At 49.3% G+C, this 22,298-nt stretch overlaps 11 protein-coding genes across 11 annotated transcripts; 4 read left to right on the top strand and 7 right to left on the bottom strand.

The window, feature by feature from the left end:
- Positions 1–39: 39 nt before the first annotated feature.
- Positions 40–624, bottom strand: PPTG_08745 (hypothetical protein; the record flags this gene model as incomplete). Its single annotated transcript, XM_008903470.1, has 1 exon — positions 40–624. The coding sequence occupies one exon, from the start codon at positions 622–624 to the stop codon at positions 40–42; it is 585 nt and encodes a 194-aa protein (XP_008901718.1).
- Positions 625–2,257: 1,633 nt separating this feature from the next.
- On the bottom strand, positions 2,258–3,151 carry PPTG_22386 (hypothetical protein; the record flags this gene model as incomplete). The annotated part of the gene is made up of 1 exon (XM_008903796.1): positions 2,258–3,151. One exon carries the CDS (start codon positions 3,149–3,151, stop codon positions 2,258–2,260), a length of 894 nt encoding a protein of 297 aa, XP_008902044.1.
- Positions 3,152–3,256: 105 nt separating this feature from the next.
- On the bottom strand, positions 3,257–4,142 carry PPTG_22385 (hypothetical protein; the record flags this gene model as incomplete). Its single annotated transcript, XM_008903795.1, has 2 exons — positions 3,257–3,440; positions 3,538–4,142. 2 exons carry the CDS (start codon positions 4,140–4,142, stop codon positions 3,257–3,259), a joined length of 789 nt encoding a protein of 262 aa, XP_008902043.1.
- An 824-nt stretch (positions 4,143–4,966) lies between these two features.
- Positions 4,967–6,457, bottom strand: PPTG_22384 (hypothetical protein; the record flags this gene model as incomplete). The annotated part of the gene is made up of 2 exons (XM_008903794.1): positions 4,967–5,674; positions 5,726–6,457. 2 exons carry the CDS (start codon positions 6,455–6,457, stop codon positions 4,967–4,969), a joined length of 1,440 nt encoding a protein of 479 aa, XP_008902042.1.
- Positions 6,458–8,454: 1,997 nt separating this feature from the next.
- PPTG_08741 (hypothetical protein) lies at positions 8,455–9,114 on the bottom strand (the record flags this gene model as incomplete). The annotated part of the gene is made up of 1 exon (XM_008903469.1): positions 8,455–9,114. The coding sequence occupies one exon, from the start codon at positions 9,112–9,114 to the stop codon at positions 8,455–8,457; it is 660 nt and encodes a 219-aa protein (XP_008901717.1).
- An 849-nt stretch (positions 9,115–9,963) lies between these two features.
- PPTG_22383 (hypothetical protein) lies at positions 9,964–10,563 on the bottom strand (the record flags this gene model as incomplete). The annotated part of the gene is made up of 3 exons (XM_008903793.1): positions 10,281–10,563; positions 10,180–10,191; positions 9,964–10,107 (listed from the first exon to the last, which is right to left on the bottom strand). Exons 1-3 carry the CDS (start codon positions 10,407–10,409, stop codon positions 9,964–9,966), a joined length of 285 nt encoding a protein of 94 aa, XP_008902041.1. The 5' UTR covers positions 10,410–10,563.
- Positions 10,564–11,148: 585 nt separating this feature from the next.
- PPTG_08740 (hypothetical protein) lies at positions 11,149–11,616 on the top strand (the record flags this gene model as incomplete). The annotated part of the gene is made up of 2 exons (XM_008903468.1): positions 11,149–11,164; positions 11,237–11,616. The coding sequence occupies 2 exons, from the start codon at positions 11,149–11,151 to the stop codon at positions 11,614–11,616; spliced, it is 396 nt and encodes a 131-aa protein (XP_008901716.1).
- A 427-nt stretch (positions 11,617–12,043) lies between these two features.
- Positions 12,044–14,324, top strand: PPTG_08739 (hypothetical protein). Its single transcript, XM_008903467.1, has one exon. It carries the CDS (start codon positions 12,104–12,106, stop codon positions 14,087–14,089), a length of 1,986 nt encoding a protein of 661 aa, XP_008901715.1. The 5' UTR covers positions 12,044–12,103; the 3' UTR covers positions 14,090–14,324.
- A 1,010-nt stretch (positions 14,325–15,334) lies between these two features.
- PPTG_08738 (hypothetical protein) lies at positions 15,335–15,856 on the top strand (the record flags this gene model as incomplete). Its single annotated transcript, XM_008903466.1, has 1 exon — positions 15,335–15,856. The coding sequence occupies one exon, from the start codon at positions 15,335–15,337 to the stop codon at positions 15,854–15,856; it is 522 nt and encodes a 173-aa protein (XP_008901714.1).
- Positions 15,857–19,024: 3,168 nt separating this feature from the next.
- PPTG_08737 (hypothetical protein) lies at positions 19,025–19,697 on the top strand. Its single transcript, XM_008903465.1, has one exon. The coding sequence runs from the start codon at positions 19,071–19,073 to the stop codon at positions 19,578–19,580; it is 510 nt and encodes a 169-aa protein (XP_008901713.1). The 5' UTR covers positions 19,025–19,070; the 3' UTR covers positions 19,581–19,697.
- Positions 19,636–21,758, bottom strand: PPTG_08736 (hypothetical protein). Its single transcript, XM_008903464.1, has one exon. The coding sequence runs from the start codon at positions 21,694–21,696 to the stop codon at positions 19,705–19,707; it is 1,992 nt and encodes a 663-aa protein (XP_008901712.1). The 5' UTR covers positions 21,697–21,758; the 3' UTR covers positions 19,636–19,704.
- Between the last annotated feature and the right edge of the window lie 540 nt (positions 21,759–22,298).

The following is a 22,298-nucleotide window of genomic DNA, read 5'->3' as shown; positions in this document are numbered from 1 at the left end:
CGGAGACGAAGTTGACACGGTCTTCCGTTTTTTTTGTTGTCATTCTTTTAGAGCCGCAGTGTCGTCGTCTTCACAAGCTCCTGCCAGTACTTTCCCTCCCAACTTCTTGCGGCTTGGCACCGGCGCTACGTCGATTGTCATGCTGTGTACTAAATGTAGCAGACGGTAGGTCGATTTACGCTCGATAAATGTGTCCGGTAGATTGTTGTCCGCCTGTAACTCCAAGAGAACTTGCTCAAACAACTTGCGCTCTTCCTCTTGAGAGAAGCTAGGGTAAAAGTTCTCAAAACGAAGCTGCCTTTTTGTCCTAGTTTGTAAAGGCACCGTATTTTCCGCGTTAAGTCCAGGCGTTTCGTTCGTAGAACTGATAACCGTGGGTGACGTAGTCGTGGCGCGGGATTGAACATGAGCAATGAAATTCTGACAACGCTTTAGATGAGCCCGGATATTCTCGATCCTCCCTTTAATCTTCTTGGGCTCTTGGAGAGTGTACGTCCCGTCGGGCCTTTGAGGGACAGTGTAGGCGCGATGACAGTGTTTGCACACGCGCCATGTCCGGTTATTCCCACAGTCAAGCTCCCTCTCGACGAACTCCGAGCGCTCATTGCTCGCTGGTTGCCCCATGAGGAAGCTTAGATGTTGTGCCGAGGAAGATAGAATAGTAATGACGGGCGCGCAGGCGAGTTGTTCACACCAGCCAGTGTCACCACAAAAGGCTCTGGCTGGCAAACAACGAGGTACTTCGAGGTAGCTAGCTACAGCCACAGGTACAGTAACTTTGGGATCAGGTGAGACCGCATACTTCTGCTTCAAGCACTGCGTGGTTTGTGTACGTTTTGTCAAATTTAAAGATCGGCGACAATCCGATCTGATTCAATCTGATCAATAACCAGGTTGTTGTGGTTAATGTTGGTTTTTCGACTAGGTTCAACCAGGTTCTTTGTAAAACCTGGTTCAACCAAAAACCAGCCACTTGCCAACACTGACAAGATTGCAGTAGAGCTTGCAAAGAAGCTTGGAGTACTTGCAAAGAGAAATTACAATGTCGGATTTGCAGTATACAGTACATATTTTGTAAAGCAAAATGTAATTTATTTAAAGTCATGCAGGTACGCAAACTGTTTTTTATGCAGTCGGTTTGTTTCGCTCTCTTGAAGAAATGTTTGCCTCTCATCGAATCAGTGGGATGTAATCGGGCCTGATCGTGCTGCAGATTAGGTCAGTGTCGCAGATTCTCGCGCTAATGATCGATGTAAAGTCCGAAAACTTGTTAGCGTAGCCAATCCGATTGTTTTTTTTTTTAGTCCCGATCGATTGCCTGGTCCCGTCTGGATAGTGATGTAAGTCAACATCGTAAATCGGTTTCAGAGTTAATAGCGACTGATAGATAGGCTAAAAGAAGTGATGGACCGACAGACAGATCGGTTAGTCGGTTAAGAGAGCGTAAACTTGGGTTCTGCATGGCGATCATCCCGTTCTTACTCCTCCAACTCTTGGTGGGTCAGTCGACTCTGCTATTTCTTTGTGATGGTCGACGCCTCCCAAGCGTGAATTGTGTCAAAACATCGCCATGGCTACCTGGTCATATGTGCAGTTCGACTTTAGGAGAACCGTGCTTAAGGGGTGTACCGCGGGTTTTTCCTGTAATCGTACGACTTTCGTGCGACCCACTGGTGCGACAACGGGCAACTAACAGCAACATTTAGCATCATTCAGCAACAATTGAGCAACGTAGTCAATACCGATGGTACCGGTATTGTACCGATATCGATACACCTGTGCCACAAAATCGACCTGTAATCAACTGATATTTAGTCTAATCGCACCAAACTAACCAGTGTGTCTCTTCGAGTGAAGCCGGGCAAGCAGCGATAGCGGACAGTTGACGGCTTTTATAGGCGACGAAGCCAAGGGACTATATACGGTGATGTCGAGGCGTCAGCGTGTAACTCGCAACAAGTTGTTGACGGCTTCACTAGGTGATGAAGGCATTGACCTGGTAACGGCGAACGGTGAGCGGCGTTCTAGCAAGGCAACAAGCTGCGGTGGCGACAGTGAATGGATCTTTGAGGCTATGCTGAAGGGCCAGGAGCTCTTCAACTTTCGGCTTTTTGGGCGAAGCTCATGTGTGGGTGCAACTAGAGCTGTGCGCACCGCCTTTTTTTTTAAGTGAGAGATCTACGTCTTACGGATGGAAGCAAGCAAGGAGGCAGATCATTATATTTGAAGTTTTGGGTGTTGCTACATGTGCATGAATTCACTGAACGAAGGTGTTACGAGCCGACCCAATGGCACATACGAAGGGTAGTTGTTGAAGTTTTACTGTGATCGCGCGAGCGCGGCTGTTGGGCGCTTTGGGGAGCGTGATGGTCACCTTCTGGAATGCCTCCGTCGCGTAGAATACGGGAAACAACTCAGGGTCGAGTTCTGGTCGGATCGCTGTAGCGTGCGGTCGGTTTGGCACGCGAAGAATTGCGTAGTCCGGCGGCTGGTTCGGCAATTGAACGATCGTATTTGTCGCACCGTGGCGAACGAGGCGAAAGCACATTCCAGGAGGGAAAGTGCACTGCCTCGAGACTACCGAGAGTGCCATTCGCAGCTCCTTTTGCCGTCGCAATATTTGGGTGATCTGGACGGGCATACCATGGACGAGGTCCAGGTATTGGACCATGCGGCCGAAGCGGTTATCGGGAAGACTGAGGACATAGCGGACATCATTGCAGCTGAGGCCATTCAAGGCTCCTTTGAAATTTGTGACGACGCGCACAGGGTACACGTCAGTCGGTAGCATGACTGCCGTTTCGGTGACGAAGGCATTATTGATGACAAGGCGCGTTGCGTTTTCAGGCGTCACAATCACAACGTCGGCGCCAATTGTGATGTGTGGTTTACTGTGTCCTTGGTGTTCGCGTTGGTGGCCCTCGCCGTGATCTATCACACGGCTGTTAATCAGGTCGATGAATGCGGAGGTCCACTGCCCGAGTCGTGCGAGGCGACAGCCCTCTCCCCATTCTGGATCACCTCGAAAGCGCACCGACTCCTCGAGGATGATGACGGTAGTGAACTTGCGCCACAGCTCGAACCCTTCAATGTCGGCGGTGGTTATCTTTCGCGGTTTGTCGAGTGGGTCGAGGTAGATCGGATCGGCCATCACCGGTGGCATCTGCAGAAAGTCGCCGACGAGCACGATGTGGACGCCACCGAATAGTACACCGGGTACTTGTTTGTATCGCCGGAGCAACTTGTCGAGGCGCAGTCACTCGACCTTGGTCATCATAGAGACTTCATCGATGACGAGGAGATCTAACGAAGTAAAACGCTTCTCATTGATGGCGTGTTGAAGGCGCATTAGGAAACTCGCGAGCGTTCGTCCCCCAATCAACGTCGCGGGCTTGCCCGTCAGTGCCGTCTTCAGGACTGCGTCGCCGCGGTGCCAGCTTCTACAGAGCGCGTCGACGGCATCAATCACACGACTTTTGCCGGTACCGCCGGTGATTGAGCGTGAACGCTCGGGAGACTTCCATGATTGACGCGTACGATCGCAGAGGTGGCGATGGGGAAACGTTGTTAGGAGGTGGTTGTGGCGGCAACGGAGACCATTCACAGACGTTCTCGAGTTCATTTTCAAGCAGGGCAATGACTTCGGTGGGTCGCACGTTTCCAAATGGTTCCGAGCGATGTGGCTCTGTCTCGTCATTCAAAGTATCGTTAACGAATCGCTGTAGTTCTCCAAGCGAGATGTCAAACACTGCTGAAATGTGGCGACGCGATTCCACGGCTACACTTGCTGTGGTTTGAGCGACTGTGCCCAATAGGCCGTGGAACCTACTACTGGAAATGGCTGACGCAACATTCGGGAAAACCGGCAAATTCGACGTGAGCTCCGAAGTCGATTCGTCAATATCACTGCCATCGCCGTCGAAGAGATGGTATAAACTGTCGGTTTCGGCGGCAGCTGGAGTTCGAGCGGGCTCGCACGCGGAATTCGCGCGATTAAGTGCTGCGTCGACATCATCGCGCGTTCCCGTGAGGTCGTCATCGTCGTTCTCACTATTATTATTAACTCCAAGCGCAGCCTCCGTTGTTTCACCGCTCTCTTTTGCTTGGTTTTTGGCACGGCTGTAGTCGTCCATGTTTGCCATTATCTCTTTCGTGAAAGCTCCGCACGTGGGCTGCCACTGTGAGTACGCCTCGTTCCACGCTGTGCAGCTTATTGGTTTGGCAACGAGATTTGTTACGACTTGGAACGGCTTAAACAGTACAAGTGCACACTGGCTACGCTGTACAACAAGCTCGGATTATGAATCGGCGTCGATGAAAGGCATGCGCATGCCCACAAGGACCGGAACGACTTCGTTTTCGCGTAAGGCGATGCAATGCGAGTTGAAAAGCGGGTGCTCCGACATGAAAAGCGCCGTGGTTGGGCTTCCGACGGAAATGCGTAGCAACAAATTCGTATATACTGATTTCCTCGAGCGTCGCCGGTCGGAACAAATAGTCGTCAAGAAATGAAGCCGCTCGGAAGGTAACACCGTCCATACCACTCGTTTGTAACTCGACGAGGTTGCACGGGTGGGACTGTTGCTCTACGAGTTCATGCAGCACATTTCAAAGTGGGAACGATGCACACGATGTACTCATGTATGCGCACGACCCACGTAGCACGTACAGAGCGGCGAGAGGTCCTGCAATTTCTCGCCGATTCGTGATTTCATACAAAAGCGACGCTACACGTCGGCGTCCGATTGCCGCTCGTTGCCGAGAACCGATGGATTGCGCTTCCGCGTCCTTATTGGCGTTGCGTGCTTCTCGTAGCTGGCGCCGCCTGAACGCGGCGAGCGCGACAGCGGTTACTGAGTCAACCTGAGTCAACCTGCTCTTGCATCTTGGTCACATACTTCGTAGCGTAATAGATGCGCAGGAGCGCATTGTGACCACCGGTCACGACCTGAATGTCATGATTCGACTAAAATGCAAGCATTATCTCGCGATTGAAGCCGTTAACGAACTCAAATGGGGTTCGATGTTTGATCAGAACGCCGTCGTCCGAGCTAGTCGACCGCGCAACGCGACTTCGTGGAAATCCATAGCGGCACTCGCCGGAGGCCGCTGCACGACTTTTCTTGAAACAACTCCCCACGTAAGACCACCAGTGCATATTAAAGAGAAAGACGAGCATGGAAACTGCAAACGCGACGGCACGAGGCATCCACCGTTCGTCACTGATCGATGGAGGCAACATTGGCAGTGTTCGAGCGACTGCGTCGTTGTGAAAGGCATCGTTCTCGCGTTGCTCGAGTCGATGTGGAGCACGATTCAAATCGCGAAGGTAATTTACATACTCATCCTCGTGGTAGGCTTCTTTCACATCGGCTGTGTGCACGTCGAATAAATACAGATCTCGCCGATAAATAGCTGACTTAGCAGCTGGAATGATACCGCGACGTGGCGTCACCAACCGCACGGCCATCGCATGTTCAGCTGAGGAATATGGCCGCATTGAAGGCGGCCATGAAGACGGTCGATGTTCAAGCAATAGGCGCCGAATCACATGTTGGGAGCTAAGCTCAGTGCCGCACCGCGAGCATCGCACGAGGACCGGCTCACCGCGCGTGTTACCACCGCGTTGTGGCTTGTAGGGATCTTTAAATGCTTCAGAGGGGATCAAGAGTTCCTAGAGATTCGCATACGAATACCCACAGAATACGCACGATGAGTCTTCTACACGGATTGGCATCGATGTCGACACGATGCTGTCCGTGAATGCCTCGATATCACGATAATACTGCTCACCATGGGCTGCCATCGCTCGGTAGAAAGTGTCCGTGTTGGGAGGCACATCTACATGCCAGATCAGGAAGTGAGCGTGCAGCATGCCGCCCCCCTGAGTCTCAACCATCCCGAAGTACGCCCTTACTTCACCGAAAAGACTGTCAAAAGGTTTGGACTTCATGTGCTTGGGCGCAACACCGATCACGTGCTCGATGAATGCATCCATGTTGCGCATAAACAACCGAGCGGACGCGACGTCGTTGCGCACGCTTGCACTGTGCAGCGCTGAGCGTCCGGGTGGATCGGCCAATGCGGCGTAAAATAGTGTGTCGACGGATGTAATCCCGCAATATTGCGCCATGACGAGCGATTCGGCGACATTCGGGGTCAGCGTTACAAAAAGCGCTGGTTGGCCATAGCGTGCTTGATATGCGAACGCCTGTCTCTCAGTGATGTCACCGTATGGTTCAAACATGGTAGGGTTTCGCTGACATTTCAGTGCGACCTGCGTGTACATCCTGTGAATGGACAAGTAATTGAAGCTGGCAAGCATGAAGAGTTCATCTTCCGCGAACCGCCTGGTGCTTAACAAGCTATAATACCGAACGCAGGCGTTGAGCGCCACAGGCACGTGTCGTGGCTTGCCTGGGTGTCCGCATCCATAGGGGAACAAGTGCGGGAACATGCGTGCGAAAAGTGCCCCGTTCTGTTCTGTGAATTGACTTGAATGCCGGACAAGAAATTGTGGCTCAAATGCGCTTTGGCTCGCTTGTTCGTATCGCTGGACTGACGGAGTCTTCTGCGTATTCACCTCCCTGTCATCAGAGACGAAAACAACTCGGCGTTCGACGACATCGGTCTCGGTATTGGATGTACTGTATAGCATTTGTGTAGCCGGACAATTTGTTCAAGCGGACACTCGTAATAGCCAATCACAAACGCGAAATGTACAGAGAAAACCCTTGTTACAATGACACCATTGATCATTTCTTCAAGCGGACAGGACTATTTTTAACCTATTTTTGATTGGGCTATGTACATTTCGCAGCTCTTTGTGTGTAGCCATAATTAGGCAGAACGCAATGACGCGCGGCCGCAAGCGTGCGCCCGGAGGGCGAGGACGCCAGCCAAGTAGCTACCAGAGAGAGGTCGACTCGTACGCAAAGCGGTTAGAGGTGATCACCTTTCACGACACGAACGGAATGCCCGCCACGTTAGACAAGTTTTACGACCATCTATCAGCAAAAAAGCAAGAAAACAAACGCAAAAGAATTTACGAGTGGATTAAAGATCGATCTCGTATTGAATCTGTCTGCACGTCCTCGACCAAGGCCAGTATGAAGGTTCTTCGAGGTGCAGACACTGCAACTACAATCTCTGCTGCAGGTGAAGAAGCTATTACCGAGTGGATTAAGTCACTGCGTGAGGAAGGCGTCCCTGTATCCAGGCTAATGCTGGAGCTTAAAGCCAAGACCATAGCCGAAGACGAAAAGGTCCCGGATGGTACATTCGAAGCTAGTTGGACATGGCAGCAAGGGTTTCTCCGTCGTCATAAGCTAAGTCTACGCGCTAAAACTCGACAAGGCCAAAAGAAGCCGGAGGCCATGGAGGCTGATGCAAAGGCATTTTGGGAGGAAGTTGCAAAAACCAAGATTGAACTAGGTGTGGACAAAATATTTAACGCCGACCAAAGCGGTGTGTGTTTTGAATACCTACCTAAGAGAACTATTAACAAGCGTGGTCCGAAAACTGTCTGGGTCAGATGCGGCGGAAAAGACAAAGAACGTTTTACGGGTATGTTTATGGCGGACTCAACCGGTAAGCAGTACGACCCTTTCTTCGTTGTAAGGACCAAACCATCAAAAAAGGAAGTAAAGGCAGCTTACAACACGGTCAAGCAAAACGGATTCGGAAACACGTTGTGGAAAGAGATAGCTCCACTTTCTGAAGCTGTGGGTGCCCAGATTTATGGCAATGAGTCTGCTTGGTGGACATCGGACCTGTCCATTCGTTTTTTAGACTATCATTTCGCTAATCGCGAGGAATGTTTGCCAGTCCTTCTTCTACTGGACGATTTTTCGGCGCATTGGACAGATGAAGTTAAAGAACACGCCAAAAACCTAAGTGTGCATCTAATGCCGGTTCCCCCAGGGCTCACCTCGGTCTGCCAACCGGCAGACATCTCGTGGTTTCGTCCATTCAAACAGCGGCTTCGACGTCAGTGGGTCAATGAACTACAGCAACAGCTCCGGGCGCACCACGAGCAGCGTGAGCAAACCCCTTTCCAGCTAGTCGCTCCGAAACGAAAAGATGCAATCACATGGGCTATGAGCTCATGGCGTAGTTTGGGCAGCAGTGTCATTCGAAGCGGCTTTTCAGATCTTCATAAGGTCGGAAGCAGTGCTGCTGTCGCCGTTACTGAGACTATAGAACCGGAAAACGACTTGGTGGAGGCATTGGAACTGGCGAATGTTGTTGAAGAAACTATTGACGACTCCGACGACATAATTGACAGGCTTCAAGCAGATGTCGAGTAGGTAACGTTGCCATATGTGATTTGCTTAAGTATTGAATTTGAAATTGAGGTTTTAACTTCACTGGTCAGTTTTTTGCTTGTATGCATTTTTTGCATGTCCGGCTACACAAATGCTATACAGTATCGTTCTCCCATTTGGTGCCGAATCAATCATGTCCGGCGCCCATTTCTGTGAGCTCTACATCTGCCTCGACGTCTTCGAAAATCATGTTCTCTGCGATGGCATCAACCGGAATCTCGGAACTGTCGACGACAATGCCATCGTAGAATTCATTGTGTTGCTGGTAGAAGCGAAGAACGTCGTTGACAACCTGACGACGTGCACGATGCATTTGACGGACGCGCGCATGCTGCTCTGGCGTAAATGACCCGGCCAGCACTACACGGTATGATGAAATGTTGCCAACAGGAATCGGCAACAATGTAGCGGGTGGGCCCGGTATTGCATCGAATGCCAAACAATGCGAGCGGATTGAGCGGTGAGCGCCGCCTCGCATTACCCTGGTGACTGCGACGACAGACACGGTCTGAGTCATGAGACGCTCGGGGAGTGTCATGTCTGAGAAGCGAGTCGGCAATTCGCCCACATAAAAACCGTTTTTAATGGAGAACTTAGGGATCGATCTCTTCGCCAAGCTGTCGTTGCACTCCTGGCAAACGTTCAAATTACCGTCGCGACGCACACCACGCTTCGATAGAAGAACGCCATCTAAAATCGATGTCAGGGCAGAGCAGTCACAATCCGCAACAAATTCTGTTGGTAGTCCCTCACCCTCGCTTGACAGTATCTCTTGTAGCGGCTGCATCCGGTTGAGGTCCGAGATTTTTAATCACACGGCATGACTTGCTCAGCTGGCTTCGGTCGCAAACGGCACAAGCTACGTCATCGAGTCCAACAGCGCCCAGATCAAGACGCAGACGATGAAGACAGTCTTCTTTGGAAGCTGCCGCGACTGGGTAAATCCTCGGAATCTCGTTAGCAAGTCCCCACACAGAATCTGCATGAAAACGGCGACTGTTGTTGTTCAACTGTGCTGGTGTTGTCGGATGTATGTAAATAGAGCATGACGTGGTCGAAGAATGCTGTTCAGGAACAACTGAACCCGACCTACGCTGATACCGCTCCCGATCACGGCGCAGTCGTTCAGATCTAGCATCTGGCGTTTCACGGGCGCGCCATCGTAGAACCGCCAGCCGGTTTCGCTCATGTCGCTCTTCAGCACTAATGGTCATAGCAATTTGATGAGCATGAAATCATCACACCAATGAAGGAGCAGTGATTCACGAAAACGCAAGCTCGACTATCGTCAATACGATCGTCACTCGCATAGGGTGGCGGAGGTTGCCGTTGATCATTTCCCAACGCAGTGGAAGAGAATATTGTCGAGCCGTACAAAAGTCAGCCACCGCGATACGTATAAAACTACAGAAGCTGGACAACAAGAACAACGCGGAAGACTTGAACAACAAAAAAGAATAGCGCACCCGTCTCTTTATCTTTCAGCACGATCGTCGCGCGCATCGAGACGAAGAATGTGTAGCTTTTGCTTCTGCTATGAAGGTTTTTTTTTTTCAATTCAAACAAGATTGACCATACAAAATGAAAGTACAACTTATAATGACTCAGATATACACGCATGCTTTGACGATTGCAGCTAGGGCTTCACTAAAAAGTGATCCATCGTCAGCTGAACCATCTTACGCTTTGTCACTGGTAACGTGTAGACTTCCGTGCTCTCCCGTTGAACGCCAATAACACCACTGCAACTAGGAGTGCCGCAAAAACACTCACTCACAAGCTATAGACGTTAACAGCCATAACGGCAACGTCAAATACACACACAATTCACATCAATACAGCTCTACCTCACCTGGACATTGTTCTGTAACACACACGAATGTACACATAAGGCGTCAATCATTCCGATCACTAGCACTATCACCGACTTCACTAATCAACCAGTTCACTCACCTTCGAATCTGTTAACCACGCACCACCTGCACAAACATTGGCCTTAACAAGGCGAACGGATGCAAAGGCATGTTCAACGGTACCAATCACATTTGTCGTAGTAGTATTCGTGCTGTTGCCTCCAGGCATCTGCAATGTTCAAAGACGCGCGGACACTATAAACGTATAGTCTATCCTTTTCACCACCAAGTCGGTTCTTCTTTCGGACGACCAACCACCAGTCTCTCTCTTTTCTATCGAACATTGTCCGCCTTGGTCCAACGCGCTCGGTCGTTTACAATCTAGAAAATAATCGTCTAATTCGAACTCGTACTTAGCACAACATTTGATAGAATCATATTGATTTTTTTTTAATCTACCATGGAGCACTACGATTCTCCAAAATATATCTTTAGCGCAGAAAAAAAATTGCATAGTTTGTTAATGATAAGATTGAAAGCTACGAGTGGCAAGAAGTGCGTAGCTTCGAAGAGCTCAAACCACATCAGTCTACCTAGCTACCTGCAGAAGACGTTCGCGGTGGACCATGGCAATACCTAGTCCCGCGAAACCTATCGCAGTTTACGACCATCCTGCCTGTGCGCCGCTAACTGATCTTCACTTTCCCATGATCTCTTTTCGCCCAACCAGCAAGAAGCACCAGTGGCGGCGTGTGTCGATCCATTTCCGTTTTGGCTGATGCCTGCGAAGAAACAAACTAAGTCGCCTAGCGACGAGTCCGCCGCTAGTGCTGCTACAAGCCCAGGCGGTATCAATCTCGCTCGTCTCTGACTCGCCGCTTTCAATAAAACACAGACGTATTTCCCGCTCTGCCTACACGCCTAAGATCGTCGGGTAGGAGTCTCCACTCAAGAAGTTGAAGAAGACAATGAGCCACCACAAGCGTCACAATCGATGGTACGTCATACAGTGAGGATCTAAAAATGCAACTAGATTACACTTTATATGTATTACAGGTCTGCGCGATTTTATCAAGCACAACGACGTCACGCAAAAGGAAGTTCGCGACTCCATTTGTATTCAGGGACGCTTTCTCTGGTCTGCCCCCGAGACCAATGGAAATTATCACTTTTTGCGTCTCTATCTCAGCGAGCAGCAAGCACCAGAACCGCTTCGCCAACAGCAGCAGGAATTCCAGGCTGCACATCGTGAGGATGCCTTCAAGACAAACCAGTATCTCATTACCGTCTCCCTCTATGAAGTGGCATCAAACGATCCCAACCTCCCAGTTCCAGGTGCCGTCATCTCATTCTCGCCCACCAAGGCCAGCATTTACCGAAACTGTTGCCAAGTGAACGCCAAGCTAGCGGGAATTTCGACAATCAACATGCCGTGATGACCAACACACCCAATACCAATTCATCGCAGTCAGCAAGCAATTTTATTTCGCATTACCTATTTTAATGTTCATGTGTAACTCTTTATTGAACAATCTAAGTATCAACTTCACATTACACAGTACCGTGTCAATTTCTTTTCGTCGACGACGAACTACGAACTCCGGAGCGTCCCGTCAATTTGAAATAATAAAAATAATGTAGTGACACTCTGTAACGTAGTTTACGGTACTGTGTTGCGCGGTTTACGCAAAATTGAAGTCGGGTTGGATGACGTCAAACAAACAACTCCAAACTCTCAAATCTGATACAAAACTATCAGAAAAGAAAACTCTTATTCTATACTTGCAATTTTTCAAAAGAAAATAACAATACGCTGCTTTCATCATCTATCTCATGCTACAATATCATATATCACAGTCTGAACACATACGTCTTTACTTGCACCTCACATTCCAATTAGCCTCATCGTGCACACGTCTCGTCATGGAACTCAAGGACTTGGCCCCTCTACTGCTCAAGAAGGAACGCGCCAACGGTGACATCAACTCCGTTGTGCTCACCGACGTCCTTCGCGATGGCAAGGCCGCCAATAACCGCCGCAAAGAGCTCGTGGCCATGATCGAGCACCACCCTGTACTCTCAGACCGGGACATGATGTTCCGCAACCACACGGAGCGCTACACGTACGGGCTGAAGAAGGCCTCGCATTTTGTGCAATTCCTAAAAGACCAGAAAATTACCGACGGACAAGAGCAAAAGATTATGTACGGGGCTCTGGGGGAACCTCTGTGCATTGATGTGCACGACAGCATGTTCATCCCGACTCTGGAGAACCAAGGAACCGACGAGCAACGCGCCAAGTGGCTGCCACTTGCCAAGAACTACAAGATCTTCGGTGCGTATGCGCAAACAGAGCTTGGTCACGGGTCCAATGTGCAGGGCATCGAGACTGTCGCTACGTACGACAAGGCCACTCAAGAGTTCATTATCGACTCGCCCACACTGACCAGTCGTAAGTGGTGGCCCGGAGGTCTGGGCAAGACAGCCAACCATGCCATCGTGCATGCGAGATTGTACTTGGACGGCAAGGACGTGGGTGTACAGGCGTTCCTGGTGCAGATCCGGTCGATGGAGGATCATCAACCATTGCCGGGTATTGAGGTGGGAGATATCGGTCCGAAGGTCGGATTTAACGCCATTGATAATGGCTACTGTGCATTCCATAAGATCCGTATCCCACGCGAGAACATGATGATGAGGTATGCCAAGGTGTTACCGGATGGGACTTTTGTCAAACCAAAAAGTGACAAACTGGTATACTTGACAATGGTACATGTTCGTGCCAGCTTGGTGGAGAACTTTGCGTTGACAATGGCAAAGGCCACTGCTATCACGACGAGATTCAGCGCTGCACGTATCCAAGGACGCACTCCAGATAACAAGGGCGAGTTCCAAGTGCTGGACTACCAGAACCAGCAGTACAAACTCTTCCCGTTCATTGCGATCGCATATGCTGCTAAGTTCGCTGCTCGTGATATGATGGCACGTCACGATGCAGCTGTGGAGATTGTCAAGAGTGGCGACGCTGGCTTTGGTGCTAAATTGGCTACACTCCACGCTGTTTCTTCGGGGCTCAAGGCTTGGCTTGCCGAGAAGGTGAGCGACGGCGTTGAGTCCTGTCGCCGACTGTGTGGAGGCCACGGCTTTACGCAATCTGGCAATCTGGCTCATATTTTCAACGAGATCGTTGGAGCCAACACGTTCGAGGGCACTTTCGACGTGCTAGTGCAGCAGCATGCACGATATCTTCTGAAGGTATTAGCTGCAGTCGAATCACTGGACGAGAACGAACCAGCTACTCGATTCCTTGCCAAGATCAAGACCTATTCCAATTCGAAGTTACGGTTCTCAGGACAAACCTCTCAGGACTTCAATGACCTCAACCTGCTAGTTGAAGCTTTCGAGGTGCGTGCTACGCGTATTTTACTGCGGTTGGCTCGTCAGATGAAGGCTACCAAGAACAACGGCAACGCATGTATGGTGCTGATGTCGCGTGTATCGAACGCCCATGCGGAACTTATGCTGCTTGAAGCTCTAGTGAACGGCGTTAGCATGATTCCTGCTGGTCCTGAACACCAATCGATGGCTCAATTGTGCTCGCTGTTTGGTGTGTGGCTAATCACCAAGTCGCTTGGAGATTTCCGCCAACATGACTACTTTTCCTCCCAGCAGGTCGATCTTGTTCGAGAGCAGATCGTGCGTCTGCTGCCGGTTGTCCGCAAGAACTGCGTGCTGCTCACGGATGCCTGGGACTTCAGCGACTTTGAGCTGGGTTCGACTATTGGCCGCTATGACGGCGACATTTATCGTGCGTTGGTGAAGCGCGCTGCTGACGAGCCGCTGAACAAGACAGAGGTTCCAGAAGGATACGAAAAGTACTTGAAACCTCTGATCCAGTCTGATCTGTAATGCCAGAGATGGCAAGGAGAGTACTCATAACAGTGTTTTGTGCTACTACTGCTATCAATAACACTAAGTGCCTATGCGTTGCAAGTTACTGTAGTAGTAGTAATCTTTTGTGTAGCATTGAAGTGAGGATTATATCATAATAGTGCTTGCGTACAAATGTACTACAGCTACAACAACTACAAATCACAACTACGTAAAAGTAACTCCTATATGTACTACTACTATGATATCAGGCTGTGATTTAACTCAAAATGGAAGGCGACGAAGCATCGCGCTAGTGTCTTATTTACCAATTTCACTCATCTCCGGCCATATAGAGCCCTTGGTCCAAGGGCCATCGCGACTAATACCGAAACTGAAATATCCTTGATGACCCTTTTTTTTTTGAACGATCATGCTCCCTCGAGATGTAAAGAGCTTCAGGGAATTCGATGGTCTCTGAATGCCTTGCGGTAAACCGAACTTCTCGAATACTACGCGGTTGGTTTCTACTAACAAACGCAAGATTTGAAACGTCATTAACTGACCCAAGAAACGAAGTGTGCAGATCTAAGCTCCATACACGGCACGTCAGGGTTGGTCTAAACGTCGTCGCTGTCAAGAACGTATTCTATCACCGATCGCGGAACCCGCATGGCACCCAGTCGTGTTTAGAGATGGACTTAAAGGAACGAGAAGTCGTATTTTTTATCTTCTTTTGCCAGTGCTATACTTTTCGTTAAACCTCCAATATTGAAATAATAGGAGCTAGAACGTCGAAATAGGTCATTCTGCTACTGTAGCTAGCTCTGTAAGATACTCGTGTAGGTAGTTCACATGTGAGCATTGTGAAATCTGACCATATCCTCACAATTAACCTTATCAAAAAGCGTCGGTGCCTTTACCGATAAAATATTCATGGGGATCTTGCCCACAAGGGCTGCTTCAACTTGTCAAACAGGTGCGGACGAACTGTCACGTCACGAAGATCACCAGTCCATCACCATCTGGTTATCATCGATTCAGACTGTTCGTGTAACCAATAGATCTGTGGGTCCAGCACGCTTCAGAGCAGACGTTAAAGCCTATATGAGAGCTCTCGACAAGTAGACAACTCCCCAACTGCTCTTGACTTGTGGTGTTGTAGCGTCGCTTGAAGCAAGGGTGCTGGTGCTCTATCGATCCAATAGGCCTCACTCTCACTCACATCGTTATTCCCGAATTTACCACCTCCTGCCCACAACAACTGCAAATACACACTCAACTATGGTCGGCACCATCAAGTCTTCGATCACGCTTCTGCTGGGCTTCGTCGCTGTCTCCAACGCCGCAAGCCTCCGTAAAGAAGATCTCCACTTCAGCGATATCGCGTCGCCTCAGACCGATAATTCTGCCGCTCTACTGACCCGCGTCAATGCGGAGCGTGCCGCTAAAGGCTTGCCACCACTTTGCCCGAACAAGAAGCTGCAGGAAGCAGCAGAGCGTCACATCCTGGACCAAGCCAAGACAGACTACTTTTCGGCAGTTGGGACCGATAACTCAACTCCTGAGGCGCGGGTTACTGCCGCTGGATACAACTGGGAAACCGTGGACGAGAACTTTGACGCTGGATCAGCTACTGTTGATGCTGTTGTGAGCTCGTGGCTGAATTCTGATGGTTGCCACGACGCCATCCTTGGACAGTACACTATGGTCGGCACTGCCTACGTGTACAACGAGAACACTTTCTACAAGCATTACTGGGTGCAAGTCTACGCCACAGGTAGCTCCGAGGAGTGTGATGCCTAAGTCAACGTTACCTCTTGAGGGGGTCATTAATGGAATCAGTGTCCCAGTGTTTGTTACATGAAATATAAATGGTTTTGTTACAACCAGTCTCTTCTTGAACGTTCCATTGGAAGCACGGTACGTCTGCAGCATGAGGCGATGCTGCTGCTTCGGATCGAAGAAGTCACCACATGTGTTTCAAATAGCAAATACTTAAGTTACTTGTCGTCGAGCCACTTGAATTGAAAACTAAAGTCGACACCTAAATACAGGTAAAGTTAGAGATCCAAGTAATGGATCTTCTGGAAAAGGATACGTACCGAAATGTTTTAGTTCAAACGGTACTAGAAGAAGGACTCCAGTAAATAGCTTCGACTGGATCAGATAAACGTGAGTTTCCAGTATAAATGCAAGCTGATGCATCGCGGAAAACGCGAATTTGCGGCTTAAAACGCTTTGAAGAAAAGCGAGAGAGAGAGCTTCCAGTAATGCCAACAACAGAATATTCGCTGCACTTGGTGTGCCCCAGCTACCCGCCCCATCAGGATAATAGACAATATTCGGCAACTGCTCCAAAGTGGATCTGTATACCACATAAAGTATTGGAATAATACACTCGACATACTCAACAAGTTCGAGATATTCACAGTGAAAGAGCAACTGCAGACCCTGTAAAATCAACATTTCCGACTTGTCTGAATCATTCGTAACTAGGTTGGATACAATTGCATGCACTGCTTGAACGTTCGTTGAACGTTTTGTGTGTTGCGTTTTTGGAGCGGGTACAATAGAAGCGCTTTGTTTTACTCCTTTTTGGGTCCGAAACACCATCGTCTGTTGTGTAGATCGGTCACTAGAAGATCGATTCCGCCGTCTAAATACGGCCAATGAGTCCAATTGAAGGAGTTGTTCCGTCTGTTCAGTTGTTAGAGGATGTGGTAGACATGCCCATAGACGTACCGATTCCGTCCGGCAAGCGTTTTTTTTTTTTTTAATCGCTTGAAGAATTATCGTCAAAATGTTTTTCAGTTCTGGTACTTGATGCATAGAGCCCGTCAGTTCTTGTCGGATATACTGTTGTACAGCCTTGGCATTGTAGCTCAATTCACGTATCTCCAATAGTATGTGACCAAGATCTGTCGCGATGAACAAGAAGTTCAAGTACAACGGTGCTGGGGATGACATGCAAGCTGATATGTAAAGCGAGCTGAAAAAATCAACGAAGAATGCCGCCGATTCTGGCATAATATCTTCCAGGTCACGAGTAGCGTAGACGATAAATTGCTTTGCAGCGAATCTCCAGATTGGTAAGACAAGAACCACCACACCTCTGTAAGCAACGGGAACCGAACCATAGAGCACCTTGAAGGGAGGATATACCATGATGAGCGTCATGAACGCAAGAAAAAAGCTATGTAACTTTTTCATGTAAATCATGAATGGAGAACCAGTCACAAAGGTACTCGATCCAAAGACTAAGCGCAGCATTATAGACATGAGTATTCCGTATGCAATAGTTCCAAGTTGCATTAATAGTGGCACAGGAAACCCGATGATGTATGAAGCAAATATACAAACGCCAATGTGGCCAACTGCCACACCTGTAGCAACGATCAGCTGTTTACAAAACGTGTGGTTCAAGTCCGGAATCAGGTTCGCCAACTGTGAGTTTCCACCGAAAGCTAACAGTGCGACAGTCAGAAACACGCGAATCCAAAACACCCAGTTTGCTACCCACCCTTCGGACGGTGATCGCAATGGCAGACATTCAAGCAGTACTGCTGCCAACAGAACCGGTATAGGTGTGAGTACGCAGACCAAAATCACTCGTGTCCACGATGTCGTTTTGCAATAGTGTTCCAGACTTATTAGACGCTCGATGGAGTACGATCCTCGGCGACCAACTTGGATTCGATTCCATTTCTCCTCTAGCTGACTCCAACAACCCACACGAGAAACACCACGAGCAGCGTCGATTTTCGTCGTCTCCAACATGGGAGACACCGGGGTGTTTGCAATTCCTCTGGCGCCGAGTATGCATCTATGCATTGCACCGGTTTCTAAAAATTGTTTGTCAGCCGATGAAGTGCTCTGACAAACACAATCCAACTATTTCCAGCACAACCACATTTAGGTAGAATCCATAAAGGGTCTACTTAATAATACTATGTCAGATTTCAGAAATTATCGCCGTGAAATACGGATAAATTCCTACCAATTATAAAATAGTCATGAAATTAGTACAGAAAAGGAAAAGCCTACTTCATTTTAACTCACCACCAAAATCATGTTGATACGGTCTATTTTTATTTTTTTTCATTTTGCACACAATTCACTTGAAGCAAAACAAACAAAACCCAACAGAGGTGAGCGGGTGCGAGCGCGCGTAGCCCTCCAAGGGAACCCTCTGCTGCCGCGGCTCCGAACTGGCCGGACTCAAATTACCTACCTTTTACCAACCTGTACGAACAGGAGCATGACGGATTGAGCACGGTATCCACCTGCAAAACTACGCACCAGTCGTGGAGGAAAGCGGCGTGAAAAATGGCATATCCAAGGATATGCACAGGCGTTAACCCATCGAATTAGTGTAGCTTTGCGTCAATAGTCGTTTACTGCCATGCAAGCAAATCAATACGGCGCTGTAGTATAAAAGCACATGAATGAAAGCGGGATCCTATCCGGAGCAGTTAATGTATCGAAAACGACAACTACAAACGCGGGCCAGGTGCATACAAACGCATCATATAGTCAGAACCCAGAAAATTATTTTTTTTGTTGTAAGTAAGTTCGGTCACGTGTGATTTTCCCTCCGCAGCTCGATACCTCGTAAAAATCCATGCGAATATGGCAAATATAAATGAATTCACTTGATAGTATTAAAAACAAATTTTGTATTGCATTTGTAACACACGAACACGAATTAATCCCAGTTGTGCTGCACGTTTACTTCGTACCGAAGCGCTACAAGAATAATTCGTTCCCTATTTCACAATCCATCTGGAAAGAGAACACGCCAGGTCGAGACGAAGCCAGTTGAAGCTTTTGGCCATTACTACGAGACAATTTCCAACTGGTTTAATCACTTGGCGACGGTGCACAGTTGACGGTAACAGAGCAGTAATCTCACGTTCTCTCTGTGTTGCGGACTCCGCGTTGCTGTGTCCACGGCTCATTGTCTAATTTTACCGCTCCCTACCACAGCACCATTTCTCCAGATCAATCTCGACAAACAATGGTCGCCATCATGCAGTCTTCCCTCGTTATCCTTCTCGGTCTCTCTGCTGTCTCTGATGCCACCAATCTCCGTCAAACCAACCGCGACCTTAGTGAAATGACAGCCACACAGGCGAGCGCACTGCTAGCTCGTGTCAACAAGGAACGCGCTGCTCACGGACTACCCGCATTATGCTCGAACAAGAAGCTACAGGCTGCCGCTCTACGTCATGTCAAGGACCAGTCCAAGACGGACTACGTGTCTGACACCGGAACCGACGACTCGACTCCGAAGCAGCGTGTCACCGAGGCTGGGTACAAATGGCAGAGCGTGGCTGAAAGCATCGACGCAGGAAATACCAACGCAAATGCTGTAGTGGACTGGTGGATGAAGGGAACTAGTCGCGACAACATCCTCGGCAAGTACACCATGGTCGGCACGGCGTACATGTACAACGATAACACCTACAGCAAGCACTACTGGGTCCAGGTCTACGCTACTGGCAGCTCGGAAGAGTGTGATGCCTAGGAATAGGAACCAGGATGACATTTCTGTTGTCAAACACAACACTTTGTATAGAAGACGATCGAATAATACTAAGGAAGAACACTACTTTTAGAATTTGTCAACATGACTATTTCCACCAAATTCCTTACAGAGTCGACTGCAGGAGAGGCTTGAGGAACTGATCATAGCACTCAGCCACTTGCGTTTTGTTCAGAGCTTCATCAGCAGTACGACGCACCATTGCACGGTAAACATCGCCGTCGTAGCGGCCAATAGTCGAGTTCAGTTCGAAGTCCGTGAAATCCCAAGCATCCGTCAGCAACACGCAGTTCTTACGGATAACAGGTAGCAGACTCACAAGCTGTCGACGAGCCATGACCGCCTGCTTAGAAGAGATGTAGTCATCCTCACGGAAGTCACCCAGAGTCTTGGTGATCAACCAGACACCAAAGAGCTCACACAGGTGCGTCACCGCCCCACGCTCCTTACCGGAAGGGATCGAGTTAAGACCGTTCACGAACGCCTCGACCAGTAGGAGCTCAGCGTGAGCCGTCGATGCACGCGTGATCTGTACCATACAAGCATTGGCGTTGTTCTTGTTTGCCTTCATGTCGGCTGCAAGTGTCAGTACAGCGCGACTTGCACGGACACGGAACGCCTCTAGCAACAGCTGCAGATCAGCGAAATCCTCGGGCTTCTGCGCCTTGCAGCGTAGATTCGGGTTCGAGTGAGTCTTAGCATTAGCCAGGAACTCAGTCGGACTACCAGGAAGGTGATTCCCGCTGTGTAGAGCTTTCAATAGGTAGCGACCGTGTTGGTTCACTAGCACATCGAAGGTTCCTTCGTACGTACAAGCGCCCACTGTCTCAGCAAACAAGTGACCCAGGTTACTCGAGTGCGTGAAGCCGTGTCCGCCGCATAGACGACGACAGTTCTCAATGCCGTCGCTCACATGATTCGCCAGCCAGGCCTTCAGTCCGGAGCATACAGCGTGCAGGTCTGCAAGTTTGGAACCGAACGACGGGTCTCCACTTTTGACAATCGCCAGAGCGGAGTCGTGCATGGCAATTAAACCCGTACCGGCGAAGAAACCAGCGTACGAGACAGCGATGTACGGGAACAAAACGTGTTGTTGGTTCTGGTAGTCCAGTACCTGGAACTCTCCCTTCGGGGATCCAGAGGCTTTACGTCCTTGTACACGAGCAGCACTGTACCGCGTAGTGATAGTCGTTGCCATCCCCATTCCTTGTCCAAGCGAGCGGATCAAGTAAGCTCGGATCTGTACCATTGTCAGGTACACGAGCTTGTCGCTTTGAGGCTCCACGAATGTACCGTCAGGTAGTACCTTGGCATAACGCATCATCATATTCTCACGTGGAATGCGGACCTTATGGAAGGCACAGTATCCGTTATCAATGGCGTTGAATCCGACCTTCGGACCGATATCTCCCACCTCAATACCCGGCAAAGGCTGATGATCCTCCATCGACCGGATCTGCACCAGGAACGCCTGTACACCCACGTCCTTGCCGTCCAAGTACAATCTCGCATGCACGATGGCATGGTTGGCTGTCTTGCCCAGACCACCGGGCCACCACTTACGACTGGTCAGTGTGGGCGAGTCAATAATGAACTCTTGAGTGGTCTTGTCGTACGTAGCGACAGTCTCGATGCCCTGCACATTGGACCCGTGACCAAGCTCCGTTTGCGCATAAGCACCAAGGATCTTGAAGTTCTTGGCAAGAGGCAGCCACTTGGCACGTTGCTCGTCGGTTCCTTGGTTCTCCAGAGTCGGTACGAACATGGAGCGGTGCACCTCGATAGCCGTGGGCTCCCCCATGGCTGAGTAGAGGATCTGCTGATCCACGGGGTCCGTGTAGCCGCCTTCCTGCAATACTTTGATGTAGTGGAAAGCCTTCTTGACGCCGAAATTGTAGCGCTCCGTGTGGTTGCGGTACATCATGTCCCGGTCTGAGAGTACAGGGTGACGCTCGATCACCTGCAGCAGCTCCTTGCGACGGTCATTGGCCGCCTGACCGCCGCGCAATACGTTAGTGAGGACGGAGGGATCGATGTCACCATTAACGCGCTCCGTCTTGAGGAAAAGCGGCGCTAGGTCCTTGAGTTCAATTGCCATGGCAGGTGGAGATGCAACAAGGTGGAGTGGAGTGCTCAAGACTTGGCAAATTGAAAAGTGTCGTTGATGAAAAGTCTTGTTGTGCGATGAAATACGAATCGCAACTTGAATTCCGACGGTGCGGGAAACTGTGTAACCTGTTACTATGACTTGCAGATAAATTATGCACCTAGGTATTGGGTAAGTTAATTGTGACTTAGATAGCTGATAGTAATTCAATACTGTATAAAACGATTTAAATAGATTATGGAGGTTGTGTTGCGCATCTTTGCTTCATTTGACGTATACACTTTTTGACGTTTGGTCAGCCACATTCGGCTTTAAACTGGGTCAACTTGCCTTATTTTACTTAATGCTAGTTGGCCAGGAGCACGCTATTTCATTTGTAGCTTTGAGTCTGTAGAGTTGCAACGGGTATGTGTCTTGATCTTGCAGATGAACGTGTAGATGAAAGCTCTACCAAAATGAAACCGATCGTATTTTCAAGTTGCCCGTGTACTTCGTTTGGGTGGATAACGTTTACTCAACGAGCGAGTCTGCGTGGCTTTGGCTCCCGGGGGCGAAACGTTGACGAATCCGTCGGGTAACTGTGTGTGTGTGTG

This window comes from Phytophthora parasitica (assembly GCF_000247585.1).
Source record: "Phytophthora parasitica INRA-310 unplaced genomic scaffold supercont2.16, whole genome shotgun sequence".
NCBI lineage: Eukaryota > Oomycota > Peronosporomycetes > Peronosporales > Peronosporaceae > Phytophthora > Phytophthora nicotianae.
Note: the sequence above shows the minus strand (reverse complement) of the source record. Positions and strands in the feature narration are given on the sequence as shown.

Bases quoted from the DNA above. Each gene is read 5' to 3' on its own strand.
- PPTG_08739 (XM_008903467.1), top strand. From the start codon at position 12,104: ATGGAACTCAAGGACTTGGCCCCTCTACTGCTCAAGAAGGAACGCGCC.
- PPTG_08737 (XM_008903465.1), top strand. From the start codon at position 19,071: ATGGTCGCCATCATGCAGTCTTCCCTCGTTATCCTTCTCGGTCTCTCT.
- PPTG_08736 (XM_008903464.1), bottom strand. From the start codon at position 21,696: ATGGCAATTGAACTCAAGGACCTAGCGCCGCTTTTCCTCAAGACGGAG.